Below are 17,320 nucleotides of genomic sequence, written 5' to 3' on the forward strand. Positions count from 1 at the left end.
TGTGAGTTTCTTTACGTAGGTGGACTTACCAAGAATTTTTCAGTCGCTACCGTGTCCTAATGAAGCAAAAGGATGTGCTGAGTGACAGAAAGCAAACATGCAAGAATGTATTAGAGAAACTGATAGCGGTAAGAAAGATTTTCACTTAACTTTATCTGAACAGGTATTGGCCAAAGGCCTTGTGATTGTAACATTTGAATGCCCTGGGAAATACCACTAATCCAGATTATATGGGGGTGAGAAGGTGGGGGGCACACTGTCTTAGAGGTCGAGGCTCATTGTGTTTAGGATGCTAGCCCTAGTGAGGGTGATGGTCTACTATCAGGAAACAGAATGAGGCCTGGACCCAGACTTGAGACACATATGTTTTAGAGTTTGATCATTATCAGTAAAAGTTTACCTCGTACTTACTTATGGAAGATAAAAGACCAGGTACTGTGTGATTAAAAAAAAACTAAGTCTTGTCCTAAGGCAACATAGTCTGTCTTGGAAATTCATTCATTTTAAGGTAAGTATAATATGCCTAGTGTCTATCAAATACTAAAGAAATCAGAGGAAGGCAAAGCACATCCCACGTGTGCTATGGGAAGGAGGAACAATTTCATGGAAGATGCGTGTTTTGGTCAGGCCCAGAAGAATTGGTAAGATTGTATAAAAGTAGAAGGATATTCTACTAGGGACAAGTGTGAAGGAGTAGGAAAGCATAGAAATTGCTCAGAAAATGGCAAAATGTGTTCATTTTGCTATATAAGATTGGTGTATGGCACAGTAGGGAAATGGTTAAGAAATGTAGGTTGGTGTTTGAAAGGTCTTGTATGCCAAGCTAGGGAGTTCTCAAATTTCAGAATACATCAAAGTCATCTGGAAGGCTTGTCAAAATACAGATTTCTGGGCCCCATCTCACAGAATTTTTTATTCAGTGGGTGTGGAATGAGCGCAATAATACACATTTCTAACAAGTTCCCAGGTGATGCTGATGCTGGTCTGAGGACTCCATTTTGAGAACCAGTGATCTAATTCATGAAGAATTTAAGATTCATGAGAGGTTTTCTTAGAAAATATTTTCACTTGTTTGACACTAATTTGGATGGATTACCTAACTTTGAGGTAATTAGTCCTAATTATTAACTATTAGCTAAATGTAATATCTTGTCTTTGGTAATAAAACCTTTTTTTTTTTTTTTTTTTTTTTTGAGGAGCTAAGGCCACTATCTTTGTAATGTATAATAATCATGTTTTTTGAGTTTGGACCAACTCCTTTCTATCATGGGTTCAGAAGGGAACAGAGAGCAGAAGGTAGGGATAGTTCTCTACCTCATCACCCAGACCATGCCAGGCCTGGTTCAGGGCTCTACAGGGTGGTTTGACAGAGGAGGCTATATGGTAGAAGAGAGCAGGGGTGTGGTGGGGGAAGCTGAGATGAGATGGGGCAGGGTGGGGGCTGGGGAGAGGAACCACCTTCTAGCTCTGTTTAAGCTGTTTAGGTCTCCAGCTGGGCTTCCTATGTAAACTTTTGTGATTTAAATTGAAATAATTTTACATGTTTTACGTATATGTGGAGATTTCTGATTTTGCGGGTTCATGTGCAAGATGGATAGGAGATACTTATTTACCCTGAAAAGTAGTTTTCTTTGTTTTCCCTTAGAATTGCAGATCATGGTAGTGATTATTATAAATAAATCCCACTCTTCCTTTGACATGAGCATGGTTAATAACCTGCTTCCTTCTAGATAAAGTGGATCAGAATGCAATAGGCCAAAAATAGCATGCATATCTTGTAATCCAAAGTCAATGAGCAATATAAGTGATTATGGTTTTGTAAAAGGAGTTTTGAAATTTGTAGAAGGATTTTAGATACATGTGTAGGATTGTGTTTGTTTATTTTTCGATTCTGTTGATAAAAGCAACAGATAACTGTTGAAAACTTAACTCTTGATATGAATATGCAAAATTTTTTGTTCGATTCTAATTTTGTGTGCACGGCTTCCTGCCTTTTTCTTCATGCTGGTGTTTTTGTCCCTTCAGCTTTCTCATGGAACATACAGCCTGATGTAAAACTTACAGCCTGAGTCAGTCAGAGGGAGTGTCAGCATCTCCATTTCCTTGAGATATTTAAAATGCAAACATGCAAATAATAGCTGCCTATAACTCACAACCAAGTTTTTGGCCTCTGATAATAATTCCAGGTAGAATTATTCTGGAAAATAACTCTTAAACTGCAGTTTTCCTTACAGTCCCTTCTATTTGCTCAACTTACATAGGATAAAAAATCTGGCTCCATTAGTTAATTATGATGTAGCCCAAGTTTTAGCTACTAGCTTCATCCCTTTACTGATTCTGCTTTTAGATATATTTTTTCTCTTTTAAAAGTTCACTTACATGGTCATCATTTCTACTTCTGAGTATACAATTTCTTCCAAAAAATAGGACAAGGACAAATACCAGTTTGGTAAGACAAAGATCTTTTTCCGTGCTGGTCAAGTAGCCTATCTAGAAAAATTGAGGGCGGACAAGCTGAGGGCTGCCTGCATCCGGATCCAGAAGACCATCCGAGGGTGGCTGCTGCGGAAGAAGTACCTGCGCATGCGGAAGGCGGCCATCATTGTGCAGAGATACGTGCGGGGCTACCAGGCCCGATGGTAGGTCTCTCGGCGCCTGTCCACCCTGACTCAGGTCCCCTGGCATTGGAGAGCTCATTGTCCAACTGAGGACAGTTTTGAGTGGTCTTCCCATTTGAGAAGGCAATGCCTCACCTCTTCTTAGTTTCAAAGAATAACAGGTTGACTCACAAGACAGTAAATAGAATAAAATTTCACTCACCCTTATGAATGATGTAGATTCATCTTCAAAAAAATTACAAATTACTGCCTACTCATGTCCCCAGTATTTTTTATACTTTGTACTTTTATGTGAGCTTGAAGAAATCATCTTTAAAATAATCATGAATATGTGCTTGTTAATAATGATTCCATTGAGGAGTTTTTAGGAGCAATTAACTGAGGAGGTCTGGAGGAGAATGACACTTCAGTGTGATTACATATGAGGATAATTTTAATTTAGGACTGTCAGTAGGAATGAATTAATGATGAAGAATTTATGCCCAAACAGATAGATTAGGGATAAATAGACACATTAGCAATGGCACTTCTAAGAAAGCTGGTGGTAAGTAAGCATGGGATGACTGTGGACAGCCAGTTGGCTATGTAAAAGGGACAATATGCACCGTTCTAGAAAGAGCAAACCTTTTTCAGCTTCACTTTCTTTATTGTAATGTCAGGTAATGTGGGACATCCTACTTTTCTGGGTTAGGGAAGGCTCAAATCAGATAATGAGTGCAAAAATATTTGGGGGAGCTATAAGTTGCTATACAAATATAAGTGATTTAACATGTACATTATTAGAACAATGACAATGGAGGTACTACTTATTATGCTGAAGATATTGGTGCTTTAAGTCTCTACAAAACTTATTCCTGGGTTTGTCTGATTACTGACAACATACTGCTCTTTTCTTTGGCCAGCTATGCTAAGTTCCTGCGCAGAACCAAGGCAGCAACCATCATTCAGAAATACTGGCGCATGTACATAGTCCGCAGGAGATACAAGATAAAACGAATGGCCACTATTGTTCTTCAGTCTTATTTGCGAGGCTACTTGGCCAGAAATAGGTACCGCAAGGTGAGGCGTTATTTCCAACTTTGTTTATTCATTCCATGAACATTAATCAAATTCTACGTCTGTATAGAATACCACGGGGGTTCCTGTGGACATAGAAACTGAAGGGAGACAACCAACAATTGAAATATATTTTTAAATATTAAATAAGTACATATATTTATTAACAGGATAGTGGATAAATTACTTCCTTTTCCCCCTTTTATCTTTGTAATTTGAAAAAAAAGTGTATTAGTTTCCTATGGCTGCTGTAATAAATCACCAACAACTTGGTGTCTTACAAAAACAGGAATTTATTCTCTCAGAGTTCTGAGGCCAAAAGTCTAAAATTGGTATCAATGGACCAAAAACCAAGATGTCAGCAGGGCTGTACTCTCTCCAGAAGCTCTAGGAGAGAATCTGTCTCTTGCCTCTTCCAGCTTTTGCCAAGTGGCCGCTGGTGTCCCTTGTGTTTGTGACTATGTCACGAAAGCCTCTGCCTCCATCCGCACATTATCTTCTCCTCTGTGTGTCTAACTTTGCTTCTTTTGTCTGTCTCTTATGAGAATGCTTATGATGGATTTGAGGCCCACACAGATAATCTACAATAATCCCCCTACCTCAAGATCCTTAATTTAACCACCTCTGCAAAGACCCTTTTCCCAAATAAGGTAACTTTCAGATTCCAGGGATGAGGATCTGAGGTCCTTAGGGGCCTTTTTTCAGCCAATTATGATGAGCTGTGAATAGGTAGAATATATGATAGATGGGCATAAGATAGTTCCAAGAACGAAACAACCTTAGAAGAATTTAACATGGTGAAAAGAAAATAAATTACATTAATGTGGTTACAGTTGTATTGATTAGAATATGATGCTTGAGACATTTTTGACAAATAATCTTTATAGCTGGCAATAATCAACATGACTATACATAATGGATCACCAGATTAATCTTAATCATCACGTCTGACAGTATATGATTTTTATCTCTTATTTTGGCAAGGCTTTGAGTCTGTCCTTTAGGATATACTCTACATAAGACAGAAATACAGTCTGGATCTTAGAGCTCTGTGGTCATCATCGTTAGAATGAGCATCAGTAGGGTAATTTGAGAGACATGTCTCTGGTCACAGACAATGCGTGAACATGACCTAGGTCCTATTTATGTGTTTATATTTCTTATTTTGAAATAATTTTAAAGAATAAGGAAAAATGAAAGTTGATGAGACTTGAATGAGCATATTCTATAGCTCTTTTTTTTTTTTTAATTTTTTTTTTTTCAACGTGTATTTATTTTTGGGACAGAGAGAGACAGAGCATGAACGGGGGAGGAGCAGAGAGAGAGGGAGACACAGAATCGGAAACAGGCTCCAGGCTCTGAGCCATCAGCCCAGAGACTGATGCGGGGCTCGAACTCACGGACCGCGAGATCATGACCTGGCTGAAGTCGGACGCCTAACCGACTGTGCCACCCAGGCGCCCCTATAGCTCTGTTTTAAAGAAAATTTGAAGACAGCTACTCTAGGTCTCTCTCTCTACGCACACCTTCTGGTGCTCTTTCTCTACAAGCATGAGCTTTCAGGGAGGGAATAGCCTTGTTAATGTTGACCTTTTTGATACAACAAACTGGTTACCCTACTCCCTGCCGCGCACTCCCCCACCATTTGCCTCAGGAACATCTGAACTGGGTTGTGGGGCCATTGGTCTAGCAGAGGCAGGCTCTGGCCAATTCAGCTCCCACTGTGACTAGATGTGGCAGGGGTTGCAAGTTAGAGGCTAACTCACATTTAGGCCAGTAGCACCCCATTAGTGCTTCCTCTGGCTGTGTTCAGTCCAAGCTTCCCCTTCATGGGATTTGGGGATCTTAAAGGGAGAGCAGGTGTTATTTAATTTTTCTGACTCACTGATGGACATGAGATTGAGAGTGGAAGCTCTCTATTTACTGTTTCCATTTGACTAAATTTCAGAAATGGACCAATGTCTGAAGTAACGTGGAGAGAAGGAAATGGAATAGGAAAATGGCATTAATAGCTTTACCACTGTGTGCTTTTGAGTTTTAAATCTGAAAGCCTTCAGTTTCCATCACTGAGTCTAACCCAGTTGGTCACTAGTCATCCGGATGAGATTAGGGGCTCCCTCAGGATTTTGATGTTCTGTGAGAGCTCAGTATGCTGGCTTCACTGCAATGTGAATCACGGCGACTGTACTGAGTGGAACCTGCAGGCTGCCTTAGCATTAGGGGAGCAGCCAGAAAGGGCGGCCTTCAATTGCCAGAGGGACTAGTAAGATCTCCTAAACACCTATGATTTTTTTGTATTTGGTCATTTAAAACTTAACCACTTATCTCTTAAATGTATTCTTTAGAATGTTACCTTTTTTTCATTGTTAAATAACCTAAAAAGAGAAGCTATTCTTTTAATGATTTTATTAAGGTACTCTCTCTTTTTGAATAGTTTCAGAGATTTTTACATATAAAAAGTTTCACAAGAGATACATTATGTCCATTTGTAATAATTGCTAATAAATAGTTAGGTGTGTACATTTAAACATCATCTATATCACATAAGAGTTATCTCATTAAACCTCAAGGTCCTTGGAAGGACCTCAAGGTTTTGCTAGTTTAACCTTTCTTAAAATTCAAGAGTTTTTTCCCTATCATTTCTGGAAATTGTTTATAAACTCCCTACTTGATGGTTGTTATTAACAAATTCATTTCATAAGGCAACTTTTTGTTATAAGTTGTTTGTAAATTTAGGGTAATATAATTTTTTTTAGACAATATGGTATAAAATCAAAATTAAGATTAGTTTACTTCACTTCAACTTTTACTTTTCTTTTGAAGCTTCTCCCTACTACCTTGGCATTTCCTAAGTGGATTCCAGCTACATTTGAAATAGCAATGGGAGATCCTCATTAAAATGGTATTCCTCAAATATGGCAAACAAGAGTGTTATTTTTTTGTTTCTGGGGGATAAAGTCAATAAATCAGTAACAAACTTTGCAGTGCCCCTAGCGTTGGCTTCTATAGTCAGCTTGCAGGTCATGCCTCATGTTTTCAAGCATCGACCTAATGAATGGTCATATGGTATCAGCAGTAAGGGTGTGTGTGTGGGGGGGGGTCAGTGTTTTATTTTAATACTACAGGGTTCAATTCTTTTTGTAGGGATCACCTATTGCTAACAGAAGTCATATACCAATAAGAAACCTAATAAGGTTTTTTCTTTGTTTTTAGAATTGTTTTCCTTTTAGTATACACATACACAGCATCTATGTGTATCCTCTGCTTATCATCATTATCATCATATGTATACACATAACATATGAACATAACACAGACTTTTATATGATTCTCAAATCACCTTTCATTTTATTTATTTTGAGGGAAAGAGAGAGCGGGAGAGCACATGTGCACGTGAGCAAGGAAGGGGCAAAGAGAGAGGGAAAGAAAGAATCCCAAGCAGCCTGTGCACTGTCAGTGTGAAGCCCAACGCAGGCCTTGATCCCACCAACTGTGAGATGATTACCTGAGCTGAAAAAATCTGACACTTTAGCACCTGGCGCCCCTGAGTCTACTTTTTAAATCTCCTTTTAAAATAATTTTGTGCCTCCGTATATTTGTGCTATGTACAATCCATATAGCACATTGTTGGTTCAAATTTTGTATCTTTCCCTTTAGATAGTTTATGGATTCCATATAATGTTGAACCTTGAGTCCAGTCCAGGGTCTGACATTACCTGTACTTACCTCTTCTGTGCAGATGCTCCGTGAGCACAAAGCAGTTATCATTCAGAAGTGGGTCCGGGGCTGGCTGGCTCGTACCTACTACAGGAGGAGTATGCATGCCATCATCTATCTTCAGTGCTGCTTCCGGCGGATGATGGCCAAGCGTGAGCTAAAGAAGCTCAAGATCGAGGCCCGCTCTGTGGAGCGCTATAAGAAGCTCCACATCGGCATGGAAAACAAGATAATGCAGCTACAGCGCAAAGTTGATGAGCAGGTGTGTTTTATTATTTAAAAAAAAATTATTTTTCTTAATGTTTATTTTTTTCTGAGCGAGAAAGACAGACTCTGAGCGGGGAGGGGCAGAGAGAGAGGGAGACACAGAATCCAAAGCAGGATCCAGTCTCTGAGCTGTCAGCATAGATCCCACTGCAGGGCTTGAACTCACGAACCATGAGATCATGACCCGAGCCGAAGTTGGATGCTCAACTGATTAAGCCACCCAGGTACCCAACCAGGTGTGTTTTAAACAGGAGCCCTGAGAGTGGGGCATGCTTGAAGAACTCCACTGGGATTATTTTCAGCAGTATCTCTCCTTATTTTACTTTTTAGTCGCAGCAAAAAGGTAAAATAATAATGACAGTAAGGAGTACGGAAATAGTAACAAGCTTATAGGTAAGATTATGATTGCAAGGACTAAGGGAGGAAATTTACAGCCAGACCTTAATGCCCAAGAGTCATATTATACTTTATACTTTCTAAATCTCTTTTGTCATTATCATTCATTTGCATAAAGTATAATGTTCCTTTTACAGATGAGTCGTTTAGCATTGAGATGGCAAAAGAAGCAGGAAGACGTCTGTGCTTTGGGGGAGCTTACAGTCTATTTGCAGAGATAAAATTTGATTTCCTAGAGATAGTTACTAAGTAATATTTTAGCACATGCAAATGATACAATGGTAATTGGTAATATATAAATACTGAGGACAGCAAAAAAAAAAAAAAAAAAAAAAAAAACACACAAAAACCCAAAAAATAGAATAAAGCAGGATCCATCAGGAAGGTTTTCTGAGTGGGAGGAGTTTTAAGGTAACAAAACGATTTGTAAGTAACTTGCAATTTTGTGGCCATTTTATCATTTTTAAGAATCACTTGGGAGCATACGGCTTTTATAGAATATGGATTTGTTTTCCAAAGCAAGTATAGATGTTTCTATTTGTGGCTTAAGAATAGGAAATTAAGAATTTACTGTGGTACTTACCTTGTGACTGTGAGAAAATCACATCCATGCTACAGAATTAACTGTGCCTAATCTTCTTTTTGTATCCCTAAGAATAGGCCTTAATTGTACAGGTTGTGGTTAGATACTCTATTGTTGCTGTGATGATACAGCATGAATATGATCAATAAATAAGGTTATCTCAAAATACATTTGATGATACATATGTTTACTTATTGTTACTTATGTATATGTTTAAAAGAACAAAGACTACAAATGCCTCATGGAGAAACTGACCAATCTGGAAGGAATATACACCTCTGAGACTGAGAAACTACGAAGTGACTTGGAGCGTCTTCAACTAAGTGAGGAGGAAGCTAAGATTGCTACTGGACGGGTCCTCAGTCTGCAGGAAGAAATTGCCAAGCTCCGGAAAGACCTGGAACAAACTCAGTCGGAGAAAAAATCCATTGAGGAGCGTGCAGATAGGTACAAACAGGAAACTGAGCAGGTAGGATCTAGTTATCGTATCCCCATCTACTCCTTTCACCAAGGAAATGTGCTGTCATCATGACCTGGCCCATGTGGCTCAGTGTTGGTTTCACCTGAAGGTGAAATACAAATGTCAGTTTGCTTCCCGTTCCTTATTAGTATTTTCCAAGCATTTCTCCCACATGATGCGTCTTTTAGTAGAATCTTTTGACTCTAGTAAGATCATAGGCAAAGAAGAGAATTAAAGGCCACGTACCTACTCTCACTCTTACTTTAAATACATAGGTCTGGATGAAGTGTAGACTCCTTTTTCTTCGAAAGAGTTAACATGATTAAGAAACCAATCAAACCGTGAAATGTCACTTGCTGATAGTAGAGATCTTTATGGAAACCCACATCAAGGCTGTGTTAGAAGTCCGAGAGAGAGAAATCCAAATGTCTGCACCCTGAGGGTAGCCAGGAGCTGCTGTGCAGATAGAACAATAACAAGAATGCCTGCATATTGGTGCTTCTACATTACACACATTTATATTAACTTCTATCAGAATTTTATTAAATACGGAAAACATTAAGGTTCTCAAACAGCGATACAATGTATTGTTTAAACAAAAGTACCTCGGGGCGCCTGGGTGGCGCAGTCGGTTAAGCGTCCGATTTCAGCCAGGTCACGATCTCGCGGTCCGTGAGTTCGAGCCCCGTGTCGGGCTCTGGGCTGATGGCTCAGAGCCTGGAGCCTGTTTGCGATTCTGTGTCTCCCTCTCTCTCTGCCCCTCCCCCGTTCATGCTCTGTCTCTCTCTGTCCCAAAAATAAATAAACGCTGAAAAAAAAAAAAAATTTAAACAAAAGTACCTCAACATAAAGCTTACTTGAAAAAAGTGATAGATTTTCATAAGTTCCACTAGTATTACCATTTTTAAGTGAAAACAGATTTGACTGTTGGCTGTAACTACTGGCAAAACTCCCAGTTTCCTATGCTTTTTCTGTATTGACTTCTGAATATTAATACAGCCTATGCAGTAAAAACCTTGGAAAGAGCTACGATGCAATTCAGATAGGATAGTGTACAATCTTTCCATGGTGTTCAGGGTCTTAATAAAATACTTCCTCCTCTGTCTCTAGCAGATCTGAGTTCTGTGTACAGAAACAACAATGCCTTTAAAACACGTTATTTTGACATGATAAACTTACTCTATCAGAATTCAAATATGCATTGAAAGGGATATTCTTGAAGCTTAAGAGCTCCTTTTCATTTCCTGAGCCCACAGAAGCTTTTCAGATTCCTCTGAGTCCATAGGGTATTTAGGCTTGGTAGGAGTATTCTCTTTTCCTCTTCAAAGTTAAGTTCATACCTTTCTAGTCTGAAAGAATAGCACACATGAACAGATTGAGATTTTTCCTTTCTTTTTATTTCATTATCTTCTGCTTTCCCCAGAGAGAGCTATAGGCACTAACATAAATTCTTAAAAAAATTTTTTTTAATGTTTATTTTATTTATTTTATTTTTTTTGAGAGAGAGAGAGAGAGACAGACAGAATGTGAGCAAGGAAGGGGCAGAGAGATACACACATCCGAAGCAGGCTCCAGGCTCTGAGGTGTCAGCACAGAGCCTGACACAGGGCTTGAACTCACAAGCTGTGAGATCATGACCTGAGCCGAAGTCCAATGCTTAACCGACTGGGCCACCCACGTGTCCCAGTAGGCACTACCATTAATTCTTTTGAGTAGAGTGTAGTGATCGAGAAGAATGAAAAAATTCCACTGTGACAGCCAGCTTTGTGGTCAGAAAAGCTACATTCCCAGCCAGGCTGATCAAGGAGCTTAGAAGGTACACTAGACCTGTGGTTTGTACCCAGGAGTGTGTATCAGAATGTCCTGGAGAGTTTTTAGAAAGATGCCTGGCCAAGCTCTAGGGGGGGGCTAGGCACGTGTATTTCAAAGAAGCAGCACAGTTTACTGGTTGCACACCGCTGACAGAGCAACTTCTTTCACAAGCACATAGGGAACTCTGGCGTTTCTACTGAGAGCAGCTATTAAGGCCATATCAGTATGGAGGGAAGAGATTGAGCCATCAGAAGGAATACCTTCTGGACTGACTTCTGCTCTGGCACAGTATTCCTGTCTAACCTCCCTGGTCTTTAGGGATTATCAGTCACAGAGCCCTCTTTCTCTGTCTCTGAACTCCTGATAGTTTTCTCTTTATTATTAAAGCTATTGCTTTAACATGTGACTCTTGATTTCAGGGTCATGGGTTTGAGCCCCACATTGGGCATAGAGCTTACTTTAAGAATGAATGAATGAATGAAGCTATCACTTTAAGAGTTCCTTAAATTTATGCTTAGAGAAAAATTCAAATTTCACTCATCACAAACACATATTTATTTCAACGATGAACTGAGTAAATTATAGACTTTGCACAGTTAACCTTTGCTTTGATTTTTGCTTCCTGGGAATCCTTATCCAACTGGGAACTAGAAAGTGAAAGGTCAATGTGTTTTGTTTATTGTGTGTGTTTCAAAATATACATATACGTAACATAAAATTTACCACTTTAACCATTTTTAAGTGTGCAGTTTTGTGGCATTAAATACTTTCACACTGTTGTAAGGCCAATGCTTAAACATGGAATAAAAAGACCAGTTTGCAACCTTGTAAAACTCTTAAAAGGAGATGAAAGGGAAATTCTCTTTCTCAAGACAGACAGCAGGGAGCTTCAGAAGGAATTCAGTGAATTCCAGAACCAAAATGCCCTTCATATCTTTCTGAACCTTCTTAATCTCTCTTAATACCTGAATCACGAGTACACATAAGTTTTGTGTTAGGCTGTTGAGGTGAGAAGGCATTATCATTCCTTCAAGAGCAAATACTTACTAGGTGTCAGGCAGTTGCTAAATGCTCAAGGTACAAAGTAAAATAACAGCAGTTATCTCCATCCTCCAGGAATTTCTAGTCTATTGGGGAAGGAAAAGTAAATCATTTATAAGGGCTGTAACAAGGGACATACAGGGTCCTGTAGGAGAGACACCCAATTGGAGGGAGTTTCCAGGAAGGCTGTCTGGAGTAATTCTTGAGCCAAGTTTGAAAGAAGACTAGATAGAACTAGGCACAGAAATGGGGCACAGAGATGTGGAAGTAAGGAGGGACTGCTGTGTGGTCTTTATATTTGGTACTGGGTGTCCTCTGTCTACTGCAGCCACCTGAGTTTATTGTTTTATTTTATAGCTGGTATCAAATCTGAAGGAAGAAAATACTTTGCTGAAGCAGGAAAAAGAGGCCCTCAATCATCTTATCGTGGAGCAGGCTAAGGAGATGACAGGTAAGGCTCGCGTGGCCATAACCTACAGTGCTTCAGCCAACCTCAGACCAACGTTTTCTAAGTTACAACTTTGCTTAGAGCTTAAATGTTTTAAAAAGTTGAGATTGTCATCCCTCAACTCAGGAAGTTCCAAGAGGCAAGCACAGTAAGTATTTTGTTTGATTTAGTTGGTGAACTCGTAAATCTCATCTTTCTATGTACGAATGTGAATTCATGTACAGTCACTATCATCTGCAATTAAAAAAAATGAATTGTTCTCCATTTATGATGTTACTTATGACTCATAGGATTCTACTGAATTAGGAAGAAATCGTGAGCTAATACGTGTGCATGTCTATTTACTTATTTTTTGCTAAACCAATAGACATTATTCTCCCAAGATAAATTACCTTTTTTCCACCAAAAAAGAAAAAAAAAGCAACTCTAATTTTTTGAATAGAAAACTAACTAGATGTGGACATTTACTCCATTTTCCATTTGTAAGATAGATAAGAATTATGATAATTTACAAGTAGTCCACATGTAAGTAAACATGGGCTAAGAAGATGTAGATCTAAGCTATAGTAATTGGTGGTGGAAACAGGGAGAAATAAATGGATTCGAGCAAAGATACAGTATATGAAAGAATCACCAGAACATTATCCTTTTTGATGTGGTATTCAAAAAAGGGATAAAAATTTTCTAAAGTTTTGACATGAGCTATTTCAACAATAATGATGTGTTATTACTAATGAGTAAAATAAGGGGGAAAATACTTGTTTATGAATAAAATTAATGAGATCAGTTGTTAGAATGTTAAATTTTGGATGTCAGCTGGGGCCTCTATATAGAGATGTCCTAAAAACAAATTGAGATTAAAGATTAGAGACAGAAAGAAATAGGCCTTAAGGTACCATTAAAGCTATGATGGTAAGAGAGCCCTCTGTGCCTTTTCCCCTACCACCTCCTCCCTAAAAGGGACTAATGTAAAGAAAAGAGAAGAAATCTGAAATTAAGCTTTATAGGATGTCCACAGGTAAAGGATAAGGTGAAGAAAAGAAACCAGAAAGGAAAATTGATAGGAGAGATTGAAACAGTCACTGAAGACATGGAAAGAAGGCTACTAGGATGCAGAATGTAATGGAAAGATCCAGAATGATGAAAATACTTCTGGGAAATTGTAAAATGTTACTTGAAATTGGATGAGAAGAACAAAGAAATAACATTGGATTTGCCTAGGGAAAATTTCTTGGTAGCCTCAGGCAGCTTCTGCAAACTGGTAAGAACAAGACAATTTATAGAATGTCATAGGGAGAAGAGATTCTTTCACTCATTCATTTACACATTAGTAGAGCCCTACCTTAGGGAAGCACTGTAGTGGGCACCAGGGAAGCAGTAGAAACCAGGCACTTGCGGCCCTTGCCCTTATGATAGAGCTGATGGGGAAAGAAATGGTGAAGCCATCGAAGCAAGCAGGGCAGATTAAGGTCTAGTCACAAAGCATGAGGATAAAGTGGGCCATATAAATATTAGGAAGCTTAATACATTTATAAATGTGACTGGTTGACTCAGTGAGTTAAAACATACAGCTGAGATCTGTGGCTTTTTTACATTGCTTTATTTATAGTCAGGGGCTCGTCTCCAGTCTCCAGATGACATCCCAGGCAAATGCAAGCTGCTGGCAACAGAGCGAGCAGAATGGGGTGGTAAATGGAAAGTTCAGGGTGCCCCCCGCAGCACACAGGAGAAGTAACCACACACATGACCAGACATGGGGATCTTATCTGGTTAGAATTGGGAGAGTAATAGGACTGGGGGCGGTTCAGCATGCTGGAAAACATAAGATCTCAGCCTGGGGACTGAGGTGAGCAGAGAGTTGACTGTAGCAAAGGATAGCTGTGTTCCTTGAGAGTTTGCCACTCCCTCAGAGATCTGAGAACTATCTCTGACTTTTTGACAGAGTACACTAATTTGGACAAAAGAATTTTGTGATAGCCTGAAACAGAATATTGGAATAAAAAATAAATACAGTACTTTAGTTACTAGACAATGACTAGTAGAAGTTTATCAAGGATGTGCCATAACCAGTGAATGAAGTAGTGGCATTGAATCCATAGTATATGGAAGAACTCAGTAGATGATTGTTGTTATTAACAAACAATTTCATTTTTTTGTCATGGTATTTTCTCTTTCCCTACATTCAATAAGATACTTTTCATAGATCATGGTGGTAAAAAAAAATTCTTTGCAGAGAAGCTGGGAGTCAGTGTAAATGTTTGTACTCTTGAATTTTGTAGAGCCATCTTTATTATGCTTTTCTCTCTTCTTTCTTTCAGAGACTATGGAGAAGAAGTTAGTAGAAGAAACAAAACAACTGGAACTCGATCTTAATGATGAAAGGCTGAGATATCAGAACCTTCTGAATGAGTTCAGTCGCTTAGAAGAACGATATGATGACCTCAAGGAAGAGATGACTCTGATGGTAGTGAGTCAAACACTTGATTTTTTTTTTTAATGAAAAAATTTAAGCACTTATAAAGGCAGATAGAATAGTGGAATGAATCCCCGTGTACTTCATGTACTTATTACCCAATTCCAAAATGGCCGACACACTTCTACCCCGACTCTATCCCTCCTTCCCACCCTATCCAGTGGATTGAGTTGTTGTAGAGAAGATCCCACAAATCATATAACTTTATTCATAAATACTTTGCAAAGTCAAACATTTTAAAGACTGGACTGTAGGTGAGTATAAAGTCATATAGCTGGACTTCATTTTATGTATTGGATGACTTCATGTAAAATTTGCATGTAAAGCAAATATTTATATAACTGAGTATTTCCTTCACTAGTTTTTGTTGCAGTTTCAAAGATATATTCCTACAAAAGGAAAGTTCAGCCTCTATTTGTGACAAATTATTTCATCTATTTCAAGAACTCTTCTGCATCTACCAATGTATCTTTTATACTTTTAATAGTTTCTCACAGCCTCTTACTTCTACTTATCTTGCTGTCAGGAAACAAAGAGTTCCCTAGCTCTCTTGTTCCCTGTAGGTGCCAGCCTTGAAGGTAACCTGATGGTACCCGTGGCTAGAAATGCTCTGAAATATGTCTTATAAAAAACAAGGTAATCAGATATCTGTGGCAGAGAATGTTTGCTTCAAATTTTGCCTTTATCTGTACCCTTTGACAATGTTTTTTAAATATGACATTTAACAAGGGAAAATAAAGGAGATTATGTAACATACAAAAAAAATGAAATAAATGTATCACCTTGAAGATGAGAAAATCTGGTCTCAAAGAGGTTAAAAAACCTAATGTGAATGCCAGTTGGACAGTTATTTCAAACCTTGCTACTCTATCCTGATTTGAACGTGGCAAAGAGAAACTATAAGAGTAGGTCACCATTATCCTTATCATTGACAAATCAAAAGGAGCCTCATTAAATCTTGTCTTCCGTGCTCTCCCTGCTGCAATCTTCCTCCTTTACATTCTCCCATCTTTAGCTTTCCCTAGAGTCCTTTTCCTCTGTCTTTGAATATCATGTTCCCCAGAATTCCATTCTTGGGTGTATTTTTATCCTATTTTCTAGATAACTGTGCCAGCGTTTATAGTTAATTTATGCTTTGGTTAGCACTAAGCTTTGTGTCCCATGAGGTGCTTCTGAAGACACTAGTTACTTGAGATGTTAAGAAGTGGCATTGGGAAAAGAAATGATTGAGGTCAAATAAGTGTGAGAACCACATTAGCTCTGTTGAAAGAGAGATAAATTTTTTTCTCCCTCAGAATTTCTGGGATTCTTTAATACTGCATGTCTTGTGAACCTCAGAAAATAAAATGAGACAAGCATGTGCCACGTGTACATCACTTTCTGAGCACATTCCTGGAAATGTCTAAAAAAAGACCCTCCAGTAATGGCCATCCTCCAGCAACTTAGCAGGGCTATTCCTTCCTGCTGAGCAAGTCTCTGCCTGCTACCCATTCTGTTCCCAGAAGTGCTGTGGGAAAAGGAAGATGTAATCAAGTTCCAGGGACAGTTTAGCTGCTTAATTTCTTATTTCTCAGCTTATAACCCTCTCTTTTGTATGCCGATGACTCATTGTCCTTCCTTTTGGGTAACAAAATGGTCAGAAGGAGGGAAAAGGAAAATAGCAGAGGAAGGAAGATGAGAATCTACTTGCTTCCTACTCAGCTCTTCATTAGGTCCCCTTTCCTAGTTCCAGACATAGTGAAGATTGCAGTCTTGGTAGAAAATATTTGCCAAGAATTGCAGAGAATTAAAAAATGGACTTTATAATTTAGGAATAAATAAATAATAGCAATATCTTATTTTAATGTTTAGGTAGGGACTTCGCAACTAACAGATGGGTACTCGGCTAATCTATCATTGACACTGTTCTGCAGATGCAGCTCTCACTGCCATAATGCTTAGGAAGCATTTATGGTAAATAGACTCCTCAAATGGATGGCAGGAAACTTTAGGGAGGGGGAATTGAAAGACTGCTTCAGCGCTTCTGGTAACCTGTGATACATGGGCCAAAGTTAATGGCACTGATTACCAGTGATTACTAGATTTGTTGACCCTGGTACCAAGAAGTGTTGTCGGATTTTTCTCCAGGAACATTCAGTTGTAGAGCAGAAGGAAGAAAATACTAAACCCAGGGCCAAGGAAATTCAAGCAGACAGTGAAAGGATAATGAGGCAATGGAATACAGGCTTGTGAAGTGTTTAAAGATAAATTCATTCCAAGTAAGGAGGGAGTCCTGCGTGTCAACAGTGGGGTCGTTAATCTTGACGAAGGGAGTAAGACAGGTCCAAGAAAAGAAGGAATTATTGGAGAAATGACAGATAAGAGGAGGCATGAGATGCAGATCTTGAAGGAGCACTTGATGATCAAGTAGTATGTTTGTCCTTGTAATTGAATAGCATATGGACTAAAA

The 17,320-nt window shown here is 38.8% G+C and overlaps 1 protein-coding gene across 5 annotated transcripts in view; it reads left to right on the plus strand.

Moving 5' to 3' along the window:
• MYO5A (myosin VA) overlaps positions 1-17,320 on the plus strand; it is a 188,904-nt gene that overhangs the window by 126,569 nt on the left and 45,015 nt on the right. For 4 of the 5 annotated variants that reach the window (XM_047075091.1, XM_047075093.1, XM_047075094.1 and 1 more), the window contains exons 18-24: positions 20-128; positions 2,428-2,639; positions 3,521-3,677; positions 7,414-7,653; positions 8,858-9,106; positions 12,308-12,401; positions 14,717-14,865. In XM_047075091.1, coding sequence (XP_046931047.1) covers positions 20-128; positions 2,428-2,639; positions 3,521-3,677; positions 7,414-7,653; positions 8,858-9,106; positions 12,308-12,401; positions 14,717-14,865 — 1,210 coding nt within the window. The remainder of the gene's footprint in view (positions 1-19; positions 129-2,427; positions 2,640-3,520; positions 3,678-7,413; positions 7,654-8,857; positions 9,107-12,307; positions 12,402-14,716; positions 14,866-17,320) is intronic. The other variant, XM_047075092.1, reaches the window with a different exon arrangement.

The sequence above is a fragment of the Lynx rufus genome, unplaced genomic scaffold, assembly GCF_022079265.1.
Source record: "Lynx rufus isolate CCGP_SWC_20201006 ecotype Redwood Valley unplaced genomic scaffold, mLynRuf1.p SCAF_13, whole genome shotgun sequence".
Lineage (NCBI taxonomy): Eukaryota > Metazoa > Chordata > Mammalia > Carnivora > Felidae > Lynx > Lynx rufus.